This window comes from Neolamprologus multifasciatus, chromosome 22 (genome assembly GCF_963576455.1).
Source record: "Neolamprologus multifasciatus chromosome 22, fNeoMul1.2, whole genome shotgun sequence".
NCBI lineage: Eukaryota > Metazoa > Chordata > Actinopteri > Cichliformes > Cichlidae > Neolamprologus > Neolamprologus multifasciatus.
This window is the reverse complement of record NC_140459.1, coordinates 14,839,720-14,854,184: the sequence shown is the minus strand read 5'-3', so window position 1 is coordinate 14,854,184 and position 14,465 is coordinate 14,839,720. Positions and strand designations below refer to the sequence as shown.

At 40.5% G+C, this 14,465-nt stretch overlaps 1 protein-coding gene and 1 long non-coding RNA gene across 4 annotated transcripts in view; both read left to right on the top strand.

Annotated features, from left to right (window-relative positions):
* The window catches only part of LOC146493178 (polyamine-transporter SLC45A4-like), a 53,462-nt gene that overhangs the window by 17,241 nt on the left and 21,756 nt on the right, over positions 1-14,465 (top strand). For all 3 annotated transcript variants that reach the window (XM_085147732.1, XM_085147733.1, XM_085147734.1), the window contains one exon: positions 3,195-4,509. In XM_085147732.1, coding sequence (XP_085003858.1) covers positions 4,191-4,509 — 319 coding nt within the window. In that variant the 5' untranslated portion in view covers positions 3,195-4,190. The remainder of the gene's footprint in view (positions 1-3,194; positions 4,510-14,465) is intronic.
* Positions 4,516-14,219, top strand: LOC146493179 (uncharacterized). The gene is made up of 2 exons (XR_014871811.1): positions 4,516-13,286; positions 13,329-14,219. It is a non-coding gene; the product is annotated as an uncharacterized LOC146493179 (long non-coding RNA).

The window sequence follows — 14,465 nt, the reverse complement described above, 5'->3', positions numbered from 1 at the left end:
TTTAGACAAAAGTAAACTAATGACGATTTCTAGAGAACTTGCTAGTTGCACTCACTTACTGTGAGTGTTTAGTGACTTTAGTTATTAATAAACTGAAGCAGTTATGCAGTTATTTCACATTTTTGCCTAAAAATCACTGGAAACTACAATCTAGGCTACTTTTGTGCTTACATTTGACTTATTGTGTGTCACTGCTATAATCCTGCTGCTGATACCTTTAGTGTCAGTGCTGTCAGTGACTGTAGCTCATTTGAAAAGAATACCCTTCATTTTCTTCACTTGTAAAGGCTGCTGCAATCACCAAGAAAACATTATTAATTGAAATATAGTTTGTAACCAGTACTTTCCACCCCTTTTAAATTATTATTAATATATTAAACGATTAGCAGAAAAATTGCTTTAGGAAATTCTCAATAGTTTTTTATTAAGCAGTAAATTAAGAGCTGAATTTAGTGGTTGGCTGTAGCCCCTAAAGGCCTGTCATAGATGAAGAAACCATCTGACACCCTCACAATAAGTATTTAATCGTGTTGGTACTGTATCGGTTGTGTTTTTCTTCTTCTTGTAGTTTTAAACTTCACATTAATGTGTGTACCATTTGGGGGGAAAAAAAACTCATTACTTCCCATGACCAGAATTGCAGCGTCTCCACCCTGTTGGGAACCATAAATTATGTCCACCATCACACATGAAGTATTTGGAGATATGTGGCCAACCAGATTGGAACATTTTGTTGGTGTTTTTGTTGTTGGCATGTTTCAACATGGAGACTTTCAGCACATCGCGTTCCCTCTGTCTTGACCGTGGAGATTCTGATGTTCTTTCTGTTGTTGCGCTCAAATCCAAACATAATTCACAAGAACATTTGGGGCATATTTGTATTTTAAATGTACGCCCAGAGAGAAGAGGGGCCGTTATGTAATCTGCTGCAGTGTGTGAGGTCAGGTGACGAGGGTCCTATCTGTTTGTGCACAATAAAATATTCAGGACCATCTTGAGGGCATCATGAATCTTAATGAGGACATGTGAGTACACTAGGAGTGGAGAAAAGAAAGAAACTCTGTTGATCTGTCTCTTCTCCCCTCTCCCTCCATCGCTGGTTCCTCCCACCATCCACCTGTCAAAAACCCTCCTTCCTTCCACCCTTCCTCCCGTCACCGCTCTCCTTCCCTCACTCTAATTTTATTTACTTTCTCAATCTCTTGCTAAGAGGCTCAATAAGAGTCTTAGCACTGTTATTTTGTATGTGTGCTGTTCACGTGGCAAGCATTAGTGTGTGTTGGGTGTGATGAATCGTGCGGTCTCCATGGGTTTTAATCCAGTGGGCCACTGCGCACAAAAACACACACTTTGGAATTCGGCTCTGTGGGAAATTGTATTGAACTTCCATGCAGACTGTGTTTCTCTGTCTCTCCGTGAAGCGCGCTATTAGCTGAAGGCCTCCCCTTCTTGTACTCCTCTTTCTCCTTCTCCTTTTTAAAGATTGTTTTTTTTCATCTGCATGTCTGTCGTTTCTTCTCGCCACACACACAAGCCCTCTGTTTGAGACAGTAGCTCAACTTGAAAACATTTTAGCTCATAAAACACATTCTTTCATCCTTCCCGTCCAGTTTCAAAGACTGTCCGAGTGTCTGCGCGGATGAATCATGTGCTCAAACCAATTACACCGTTTAAAAATGAACTCTTTTCATACGAGAGAACACATACGTATGTGTCTGCCTAAATTGTGGTGTAAGCATGCTCATACTTAAAAAAAACCCAAAAAATTCACACTTACAAATTCAAACACGTGTGACTTGGTTTGCCAAGTTACAGAAACAGACCTTTTCTCTATGCTGTGACCTTGTATATAACTTTGGTTTTAGATTTGAGTTATTGGTGAGTTATTGGAAGGTTGTTTTCTTGGTATTTTCACAACTTTTAATTGTAAAAAGCAGTAGAAACACTGGTTTATTTTGAGATGCTTATTCACAGGCTTTATAATGAAGATTTTTGAAGATTTAAAAGTTGTTTAAGGTCTAAATAGGTAAGGTAAGGTAATAAGAATTCAATTTCCCATTTCCCATTTGTTTTTAAAATCTTTCATGTCATTACTTTGGCTTTTTCTTTCTTTTTTTTTTTTGCCAGTATTTCGCTACGTATACTCGCTGGCCAGATTGTTATTTACACCTTGGTAGTACCAGGTTGGACTCTTTTTACCTTCAGCGCTACTTTAATTCTTTGTGGCACAGATTCAACAAGTTGGTGGAAACATTACTCAGATTTTGGTCCATATTGACTTGATAGCATCACACAGTTGCTGCAGATTTATCGGCTGCACATCCATGATGTGAATCTTTCTGCCACATCCCAGAAGTTGCTTTATTGCACCTTCTGGTCACTCCAGAGGTTATTTGAGTATCTTGGTGAGCATGTGAACCTGTTCTTAGCTGACAGGAGTTGCAGCTTGTTTGATTTTCTACTCTTCTTCATACCTTGTGCAAGTGTTTTTGGGTTTTTTTTAGTTATTGCTTTCCTGTCAGCTCAAAGCAATCTGACTTCTGGCTTCAACAAAGCATTTTCATCCAAACAACTGCTGTTCACTGGATATTTCCTCTCTTTCTCTGTAAACCCTAGAGGTAGTTGTGTGGGAAACTCCCATCAGATCAGCAGTTTGTGAAAAACTCAGACCAGCCTGTCTGGCACCAACAACCATGCCCCTTTTTAGAGTCGCTTAAATCACCTTTCTTCCCCATTCTGAAGAAAGCACACCATTTTGATCATGTTTATATGCCTAAATGCACCTCGTTGCCACCCTGGGATTGGCTGATTAGATATTTGCATTAACAAGCAGTTGAACAGGTGTATCTAATGAAATGGACCTAAAGTGTAGATTGCATATGCATCGGTGCCAAGTTTTATGAGAAGCCTGTTTGCACTGTGTTTTATACTTGCTGATAAATCATGTAAGAGAAAAAAGAAACAGCTGTAGTTTCTTTTATACAAGCTCAGTTGGTGTTTTTGCAGCTGATCGTTATCACCTTCAAGAATAAAACCACTCCCTCATCTAATCACAGCTGATGCATGAAAAATCACATCACTCGCACCTTCCCACACCTACCGAGCTCATTAGGAGATAACAGTAGGACATGTTTAAGATTTAAGCAGCTGTAGCTCACTGCTGTTTGTCTCTCCTCTTGCCATTTTTCTTCCAGATTGATCAGCCATTCGATGGGGATTTTCAGAGGAGCTCCGCCTACCGTCGCCGCATTCCCTCCTCCTCCGACCCCCTCCCCCCGCGACCTTTTGATCGCCCCCACCCACTCCGTCATCCAGCCCTCCATCCAGCCCTCCATACAGAAAATGACTCTGGAACTCACTGAATGGTCTTCTATATGGATTTTTACTGCTTGTAATAGACAGTAAGAAAAGAGGCGCAAACCTCGATGACAAAAAAGCCATAAACACCCACAACACACACACACACACACCCACACACACACACTCACACACACACACAACAAAAACAGCTACACACACAAACACTTCCATACCAAATAAAGCTGTTTTGCAAGCAGTTTCTCTCACACTTTGACGTGCACACACAAAAGAAGCAAGTGCACAAAGCCACTCTTGGAATGTACCGCGTACTCTTCCCATGAAATTCAACTGCTTCCTTTATTTTTCTGAGATTCTCTACAGGCCTTGAGAAAGCTGATTTTATTTGATTTTTTCCTCCCAATCTAAACAAGGATTAAAAAGGTTGGGAATTTCAATTTGCAGTGTTTTTGGAGGACAACTTTAGAGGACAGCTGATTGCTAATTGATTTTTTTTTCTTCTTTTTTTGGATCTCTGATACATCTGGGGATAGCAGATTAGTTTGTCTGCAAATATTTAGTGTCTTTAACCTTTATAGTTTTAGTAGGACCCAGTTTAACATACATTTTATTACCTCGCAGGCTGGGAAGCATCTGTTACAGTTATTCAGCACTTCTTGAACACTTAAGAAATAGATGTAACAAGTGTATAACTAGCAAGTTACAACCACTGATTGCATTTTGTAGCTTGTAAAGATTGTAATAAAGTTACTTCTAGAAAGTCACTACTCGTTTTAAAGTACAAGTAACTTGAATTGAGGAGTAGTAGGAGTAGTGTTGTTTTTGTACTGTAGTATTGTTAGAAGGGGTGCGCTTGTTTTCCTGTTGCTTGCATGCCCTCCAACATGCCTCCCCAGAACACAGAGGCTGACACCATGCAGGTCGGATCTCTGGTGGGTGGGGTTAGCAGCAAAAACTCCACCGCATCAGGCTTGGATGAGGAGAAAGGAGGAGCAGGAGGCGAGACGGATGGATTGGGAGGCGGAGGCGGAGCGGCAGAGGGAGGCCGAGGAGGAGAGGAATCTGCTAGCGAAGGATCGATCGAAGGGATTCCTTTAAAGCGATGGGTGATGCACGGAGCCGTGATGTTCGGTCGGGAGTTCTGCTACGCCATGGAGACAGCGCTGGTGACGCCTGTGCTGCTGCAAATAGGTGAGCAGAGTCCAGATGATTTACATATGAAACATAGAAAGCCAACATCTGCAAAGTACTTCAGCTGCAAAATTCCTGTTTTTTAAAAATATCTGTTTCATGTGTTTTTTAAACTGTAGTTCAGGATCTACATCAAACTACAACGACCAAAATTATTAATTCACAAAAAATGGGAAGAAAAGAGCAGCAAGGTCTCACAATAAAGAGCAGCCACTCACAAAAAATGTTGATTCTGTCCTTCTGGACGTGGCGTTTTCAGTGGGAGAAAGAATTTATCACTGGCTAGCTCACTGCTATCAGTGAGGTATAGAGTAGAGCAAAGAGTGTGTTGAAGACATTTCATGGTGTTGTGGAAAACATTTACTTCTACGGATCGATGTTGGGATAAGCTAATGAATGGAGCTCTGCAACATGTGCTTGACATAACCAAGGTACCAGGGTTGTGACCAGCACTAGGCTGTCATGTGGCCTGCCCATGGCTGGGTTCATGGGCATTAAGTTAATTGGTAATTCTAAACCGGTTGTAGGTGTGACTATGAGTGTGAATGGTTGCCTGTCTCTCTGTGACAGCCCTGACCCAAACTGACAACCTGTCCAAGTTGTACCCTGCCTCTTGCCCTATGACAGCTGGGATACGCTCCAGATGCTCCAACCCCTCAGATGGATGGATGGATGAAACACTGTTGTCTATCTTTAAATTGTAATGCCATTTAAGGGGACACCTTAGCAGCTAAAATGTCAGAGCACATATCTCATCTCCCCTTCACCTTGTTCGGATCTGCTTGGAGATTACCCGGCTTACACCCTGCCTCACAGCATGCACACACAGAGAGAACCAGACCTCTGGTCACAGTGGGCATGCTGTCATTTGCACCCAGTGTCATCTTTGACAGCCTTTTGAAAATATGCCAAGTCCAGTTCTGTCTGGAGGGTACTGGAGTCTGTAGAGGAGATGGAGAGGGTGTGAAGAGAAAAATGTGAGAAACAGCCATAGCATTATTTGTAGTTTCCATGTAAACCCCCCCTCTTGCTTCTTTTTTTTCCTCTTCAAATTTCTCCTTCCCCTTCACTGACATTAGCGCGATGTCCTAGCTTACATAACCAAGGGGACATGAATAGGAAGTCGCTCTGTGGACACCGTGACTCCTGGCCGGCTCACCCGGGATGAGCCGCCACAGGGAACCAGGATCCCAAACATGCACTTCAAGTGTTTGTTGTGTCGAAGGCCAGCACTGAGATAAAGGCTTTCAGCTGAATTTAAAAGATTGGTGTGCTCTTGATGCGTAATATTAAAGCAGGAAAAGGCATCACAAGTAACAAAAAATATTTCTGGGATTCATTTAAACATGTCTCCTGAGGACACATTACACGGGGGAGCCGCTGCATGTTTTGGTTCTAATTTTAGCCCCGATTTAGCTGCCCTAGCCTAATTTTTTTTTAGATCAGAATATGTCTGAGCTCCTCTTAGTAGATTTTGAAACTGCCAGGAGGTACAAGCCCCACAGATTAGTCTGCTAAAACTAAAGCAGACAGAACAGTGACTTTATTTGTCACTGAGAGGAAAGATAATCCAGTCATGGTATTTGTGTTTTTCATTCATTTTGACCTTTTACTCGTCATAATTAATGAGAAGGTTGCCTTTCATCCGAATAAAGGAGATTCCGGTCAGTACAATACAGATAAACCGTGCATGTTGTTATTATTACTACCAAATACTCCATGCAAAGCATTTTTACTAATAAGTTACAAATAAAAACGTGTACATTTGCGTCACACGTCGCTGCCAAAGAATGCTTTACGCATAAGAGACACGCCTGCAGCCTGGAAAAGACTACAAATGATGTTAAGATCTCGTGAAGCTGACGTGCCTATCATGTTAACAGCTGCTGAAAATTAGGTCGATGAGAGTGAACCAAGACTGTACAGTCAAGATCTGTAAAGTCATAAAACAAGTTGAGCGAGGGACTGCAGAGATTGGAGTTGTCTGAGAGCTCATTAGTATGAGAGATTTGGAGAATAATGTAATAATTTCAACAAACTGTTTGGATAAAATAGCAGGTTGGAATTTACTTTGCTTGTGGTGATCTTGTACTCTCTGTGTGACATTTTGGCAAGATTTTACTTCCCGCCCTGTTTTGTCTGCCATACATCATGTTTTGGATAGTTTAGCAAGTCTAAAAATGGCAATGAACTTGGTTAACCATGGAGAGTTTTCCTCATTTCCTGTGCATGCTGATTAGCCTCATGGATGTATTAATAGATCTTAATATGGCATGTCAGCACATCTTTCTTCCAGTGGCAAAGTAGAGCTAAAAAAAATCCCCCGTGGACCAGAGTGATTTTTCCTCATAAAAACACCATTGTAAAGTATTGACAGGACCATTATAACAGAGCTGGAAAACTGCTGGCAGAACAAACAAGGTGGAAGCAAACCTGGAAGAGGAAGTTTTATTATGGCTTTTGGGTGAGCCACTTTGTTTTGAAATAGAAAAGGACTTTTCAGTTCTTATTTTACAACATCCAGAACCATCTTGAGCGTTTGGTTTTTAGATCAGTTGGGAAGTTATACGCCTGTGTACGACTACGTTTCCCCCGACCCCTCACAGCCACAAAGGTTGCTTGTGTTTGCATTCATTCATGTTTTTAGCCTGCTAAAGGAAAAACAAACAGATGTAGTACCTGAAAACAACCCCCTCCTCTAACTGTGGGCAGAGCTCCAAGTTTTGGGATAACAATATCCCGCTCTCCCACACTCGCTCCTCTATGTAGTTAGTGCTCTATGCACTGACTGTAGCTACTAGAATTAGCTAGATCGTCAGTAAGCTGGCTGGTTGGCTCTGCCTGAGTGAAACCATTGTATGTGTAACCCCACAACATTGAGGTCACAGAAGGGGAGAGGGTGTGTGTCTGAGTGTGTGTGCAGCTGATACAATTTGGTCAAGGAGCCCATATTTACACAACGCGGAGAAAAGCTAAGAAACTTCTGCCTTACAAGGGCTTGTGCGGGGAGCATGCCGAGCTCTCGTCTGCTCTTATACAAGGAGGCAGGCCTTTCCCCTAAAGGCAAGGGCACATATTGGGGCTGTTGAGACAGTTATATTTATAATTTAGGCATCAAATCGGACCAAATTGGGCTTGAGTCTTGTACAGTCTGGGCTGCTAGTTGAAAACACTCGATATAAGTGAGATAAGATGATCACTGTGCAGCTTTTGTCCTTGTTTCTTGCGTTCAATTAAGTAAATTCATTTAAGGTCAATTTTATTCATATAGCACATGTTCGCAACAATGATCATCTCAAGCTGCCATATATTGTAAGGTTAAAGATTCACCAATATTAGAGAAAACCCCACAGTGGGGATGACAAACTCCCTTTGTTTATAGTAACGAGTGGGCTCAAAGAGGGCAGCCATCTTCTGTGACAAGTTAGTGGGTGATGGGGAAAGGAGGAGACAAAAGAGGTGCGCAGAGAGACAAGGATTCAATAAGGAACGTTTTAAACCTAATCTTAGCAGTAGAGCAGGTGTGTGTTTACTGAACCCAAACTGGGAGCTTGTTCCACAGAAAGGGGTCTGATAGCTGAAGGATCTGCCTCTGTGTACCCTGCTGGGTATATGCATTGATATCTTACATACTCTGAAATGTTCTTGTTTATTTCTCTGTAAACTCTGTGTTTGTGGCTATTTTTTTTAGGTCATTTAAGCTGCCACACAGAGAGGCGAAGAGTCTTTTGAAAAGATGTTTTGCATCCAGTGCACTGCCTTTGATTTGTTCTGCATGACCTGCAGGGACATTTTCCTGTTGTCTTTGTTGAAAATCACCCTCAGCAGGAACACCACCTAATGCTCACACAGAGATAAGAGTGAAAGGGAGTCAGCTCTAGAAATGGGATTAAGAAAAGTGATAAGGTAAAAGAAAAAGAGCAGTGTGGGGGGTGGGGGTGATGAGTCCAGACCGTGTGCTGTGTCGATCTTTTCAGTTATGAGCGTGTCACATTACATAATCAGCTTTCTCAGAACTGACCTCAACTCAAGACAACTAGTAAAGCATCAAAATACTCGTTATTTGTCTTTATCAAATATATATGTATATATGTGCAGCTCCGTACTAACAGCAGGCTGTTGGACTAACGTCAAATTAGGGACGTTATCAGACATAGAAGCATTGTGGTGTGAGAATTAAGTACCTACAGATACAAGGCAGTGCGTAAGAATCATGACAAAAAGTATTTAATGTGAATACAGCAGAAGCTCGTGTTGTTTTGTTTCACTTAATTTTGAGAACTGGATGTAATTTTATAAACCCCGTCGAGTACGTTGCTCGTTAAGTTACACCCACTGACCTCAAAAGTCGCTGTGATTTGAATTTGATTAATAGAATAGAATAGAATCAAATAGAAAGTCTTTATTGTCATTGTATTCAGAATACAAATACAATGAGATAAGAAGGTCTCGCTTGGCAGAACTGTAAAAAAAAAAAGAAACAAAAAAACAGCCAGAAGCACACAGCCCCCCCCCCCCCCCACACACACACACACACACACACACACTAACCTGGAGAGCAAAGACTCCCAGCATTCACTCACCTACTAAATATTGTTATATTTTCTTGAAATTTCAACTTTCATTTGATGCAGATGAACTCGTTTCAGTTATTTTCAGCAGTTTGTGTTATTTTGCCCACGTTCTTTTTCAATTATTTCACGAAACTGGCTGATCCTCTAATGATGAAAGGGTTCAGTAAATCAACTTAATACAATAAAAATTTGATAAATGAAAATGAGCATGAGGCTAAACAATCTCAGGAGTAGCACAGTCTGATTCAAAGGTCTCTTTCTAACCCGTAATTATTTATAATCTGTTTATTTGCATGGTTGACTGCCCACCTTTGCAGCAATGCCACCATTGTGTTGCCCAAAAGAGTGCAGGCTGGCAACTCTACAACTTTGTTGTCCTTCTTTGGTGGCCTTCTTAAGGAGATTACTTCAATCCAAAATGAAACAACCTTCTCTGCGGCCCAAAGGTGGAGCTCTCTGGATTAGTGTCTTCACCTTTTACTACATCTGATTTCCTCGAATTCTGAAAAGCCATGTGCCTCTTAATATTTGCATACCAAACTAAATGACCCACAAAGTGGCAGTTAAAGTTAATGAAATAATGAAACCATTTGAGTGCTTGTTTACTTTACTAATGCATCGTGGCACGGTGCCGCGACGGCTTACTGGAGGCCAGATTTGCCAAGTTTGCTACAAGCAAACTGTTATTTTAAATTTATGTCACAAATTTTACCACATGCCAGTCTGCGCGTTAACTTTTCTTTTGCTCCGATTTCATGGGAGCTAGATAGTAGCTGGTACCCTGTTGTCATGTCACAATAGGAAATCTGCCCCCGCTGTTTAATTTGCAACAAATCAACTTGATCTTACACTGTTTATACTTGCATGCCAGGTAACCTAATCCACTGAGTGATCCTATCATGTTCACTGGTCTAATCTAGCAGATGACCTTGCAGACACTGTAATACAGGGTTACATAAATGACTGGCTTGATGTCACACTCACTAATCACTATAATCTGACCAAGTCATTCAAAGGATAGAAAAGATGGAGGACAGAGTGACAGAAAAACGTTTTTAAAACGCCTGCATAGGTGAAATGAGGGTTTATCAACACATAGCTAGAATATGGAGGTAGGAGAGAAACATCTGGATTGAAAAAAATGTGAGAAATGGGAGCCACTGTGTGTAAATCACAATCAGTCTTCATTAATCGTTTTACGCTTTTGCCTGTCACCACAGGGAAAGAGAGAGAGACACAGAGAGAGAGAGAGAGACAAACACACCAGTCTATTCAGTTATTTGAAGTCTTCTTATTTATAGCATTTGGACTCATCACAGCAGTAACTTTGTTCATATTAATAATTAATTTGGGTGGCTGTAGCTCAGGAGGTAGAGCAGGTCACCTACTGATCGGAAGGTTGGTGGTTCGATCCTTGGCTCCTCCAGTCTGCATGTCAAGTATCCTTGGGCAAGATACTAACCCCAAGTTGCTCTCCGATGCGTCCATCGGAGTATGAATGTGTGTGAATGTAGTTAGATAGCACTAAGTATAGATAAAGTGCTTGTGAGAATGGGTGTGATTGGGTGAATGTGGCATGTTGTATAGAGCGCTTTGAGTGCTCCGAGAGAGTAGAAAAGCGCTATATAAGAATCAGTCCATTTACCATTTACCATAAGTTATCACTAACATAGACACTAAAAGTGTTTTTATGAAAGAGTTATTTGCACGTCAGTAGCTTTGCACAGTGGTGAACCACGGATGCCAGCGGTTCCCAGACTGTGGCGTGTGGACCGTTAGGGGTCGTTGAGAGGGTTAAACTGTAATGAGAGCAGCGGCACAGGTTACTTTCACGGATCTGTTTTTTGCATTCGTGACATAGTGTAGATGCAGAGTCAACAAATACTTTAGTCAAAGACATATTATAGGTGTGCTATTTTTCCACCCAGCAGGCGATAAGCCAGGTATGTGAGTGCTATCGGTATACGATATGCGAGGAATGCAGAACTGAATGTGTGTGTGTGTGTCAGCACATTGTTCCCGCCCCTCTCTCGCTATAGACAAGCAAATAGCAAAGCTCTCAGGTGATGATGAGGGACAAAGAAACTTTGGGGGAAGCTGTTTTTAAAAAAATTCTTTTCGTTTTATTAAGATGATTATAGTTGTAATCAGTGGCCTAAGGAATTTGTTTACAGAGAGCACCCTGAAACATGTGGGGAAAAAAACCCTCACAAACAGTTAATATGAATAAAAATACAAAATAAGAAAAACAGACAGTTAAAGTTCAAATATGCGGAAGGTTGTTGGTTTGAAATTAGGAGGAGGAGGAAACAAAAACCCCAGCCCCAGGAGGGTAACAAGCCGTCATCTGGCATAAACATCTCTGCCAGGTTGATCCATACACTGCGGTGACCTCTTGGGAAACAAGAGAGCAGCTGTAAGTACTTCAAAATGTAAAATGTTTATACCCTGTCCAGGATTCTCAGTGTGACGCTGGCCCCTGGCCCCCTTCTTGCTCTGTTTGACGTCAGTGGGAATAAGGTGGTTCTACGGCCTCTAAAAGACAGGTGTTATCATTCTGTTCCCTGTTGGCCAGGAGGGCAATCCTACTGAGGTGGCGGGACGCTGCCCCTCCCACTCACAAACAGTGGTTAAATGACCTCATGTCGTGTCTAAAACTGGAAAATTTCTGCATTTCAAAATCTATAAGAATTTTTCAGCAAACTCTCTTATGTCAGGTGTGGAAACACAGTGTACAGGTCTAGAGCAGTGACCCGGATGGGAATGAATCGGATTATTTTGCAGGGATTATGTTATTTGGGGAAATATTATACACATGTTTATATTTCTCTTTTTTTTTCTTTATTTCCCTTTTTGTTTTTTCTTGTTTTTTCTTTTATATCACAGCCTTAAAGCTAATTACCCCGAATGTACAGATCATCTGTAATCCTGTTCTTCTCTTTTTGTTTATATGTATAAAAGAAAAACTCTTAATAAAAAGACATTGTTTAAGACCTATAACCTGCTAAAAGGTATGCTAAATGCAGAGGTTTGACCAGCAGTTGTTATCTTTGAAAATAAATAGAGAACATCAGCATAAATTTATGTTTTAACACAATAAATTGTTTACTCTTGTAAGTAACTTCATTGTAAGAATTTATTTTTGAAAAATCACAAAGCTGTGCTTCATTTTAGGGCAGCGGTCCCCAACCCCCGGGCCTCGGACCTCGGTCGTTTGGTACCGGGCCGCGAGAGTTGAGGCCCAGGTGTGAAATGTATGGTTTTCAGGGTTTTTATCGGTTTTCAGCATTATTTTGTTATCGTTTTTATCGTTAACTCGTGTGTTATGAATAAATCTTCTTTTTTTCGGTACCGGTACTAGTTTTATTTTGTTGTATTTATCCGCGACGCCTTAAAGGCCGGTCCGTGAAAATATTGTCGGGCATAAACCGGTCCGTGGCGCAAAAAAGGTTGGGGACCGCTGTTTTAGGGGACATCTGTATTAGAGAGATGATGCTGAAAAAAATCAAAAATGTATTTGTTATTAAATTTCTGTGAAATGCCTGTAAATTATTTTAGCACAGTAAAGAGGCTGGCAGAGTTGCCACATGTTGTTGGATGTGCAAATGGTGCTTGCTTGTTTGGGTTTTGAGCTCACAGCAGTTTTGTTTAATAAGATTTGTGCGATATGGAAATGAACCAGATGTAAATGCAAACCTCATCATGCATCAACAGCTGACCTGCAGCTTGCTCAGCCCATCATTTATCCTAACTTCAGAGCACTGCAGTGGTATAAACACAAGGCTAATGTGACAAGAAGCTGCTCAAATTTTTTTTCTGTAACTCAAATTAATCACAACACACATGAAAACAGAAAAAAAAAAAACCCAACCACACCTTAAAAATCTCTAGAGGAAGGAGGTTTACATCAAATAAAAAAAATAATACAAATACTATACAAATATTTGTTTCACAATAATAATAAAAAAAGGTTTTATGGACTTTATCCAGAAGCCTTAACACTGAACTCCTTTTTTTCCATTCCTTTTTTTTTTTTTTTTTTTTTTACAGCTTTACTTTTTTATACTTCACACTATACAAAACAAGTTGGACTGCAGTCAGTAATAGTGACCAGAAATCCATAAAACCAAGAGTGAAACACACAAACACACACAGGCCCAACAACAGCCAAAAAACACATCAGTAATGGTTGGCCTGAGGGCAGTTGGGTGGATATGCGAGAGAGAGAGAGAGAGAGAGAGAGAGAGAGAGAGAGAGAGAGAGAGTGTGTGTGTGTGTGTATGTGATTGGGTGCGTATTTTAAAAGAGCAGAAAAACATCTGCTCTCTCACTGACTCTCGCTGACTTTGACCGTATATTAATGAGAGGAATATGGATGAATACTGACAGACTGGTCCTGTGGAGTTATTTACTCAGATAAAGTCACAGGACTTTCACTCAAGGAACTGGTGCTCAAATCCCACAAAAGAAGAGTATTTTTAGTCTTTTGGTAGTTAGGTTGTTGGTTAGGTTTAGAAATGGATGATGGTTTGGGTAAAGGCTGTTCTTTTGTTTTGTTTTTTTAACAAACCCTGTCCTACTTTTTTTGGAAGATGCACTTCAAAGGCAAATAATTCATGTCCATGTACAGGGATTATATTTCCAGGCTATTTTCATTATATAAATCCAGGCTGAAATATAGATTTCCACCTTTAAAAAACTGTTTATGATGTTTTTTGCCAGAAGGATCAGTTGAATTTCCTTTAAATTTTATTTTTATGGAAAACTGTTAATATTCATAGATTACATGCCACATGTTTAAAGATGTTATTCATTAGTTTGTGTTTTTTTTATTATTATTTTGACCTCCAGGTATTGCATCTCTGTGTGATACCACAGAGATCTGTGTCTGGATCAGTCATGAGGTCAGTACATATATGACATGTATTACTGTGCAATTTTAAACTTTTATGAACTTGTAAGGGTCACCTCTTACCACAGAAAGTTTTAGGTATTGCAAAATGCATTGCAGCATAGTCACAAGGAAGAAGCCGTCTGACTTGTGACCATTACAAATTGTAACTTGGAAAAAAAACTCATTAGGTTTCACATGACAATGACATATACCTATATTTATTGCAGAGGACATTTTTTTAATGCAGTCCAAAAAACTTCCACATATAAAATGAGAAAATCAGAGGGGACATATTAGTTTTTGCAACAGGTTCTGGCTCTACTTTCTTTGAAGCTGCTTGTCGTTTGTCTTCGCTTTGAAACTGTTGAAGCGTTTTGATTTTACTGAGTTGTGTCCCATGCGATTAGTGGTGGCTGGCCAATACACAAAGTAGATCAATAAAATATTTTCAGATTGTTGCATCATCACAGAAAGCTGAAATTCCCCTT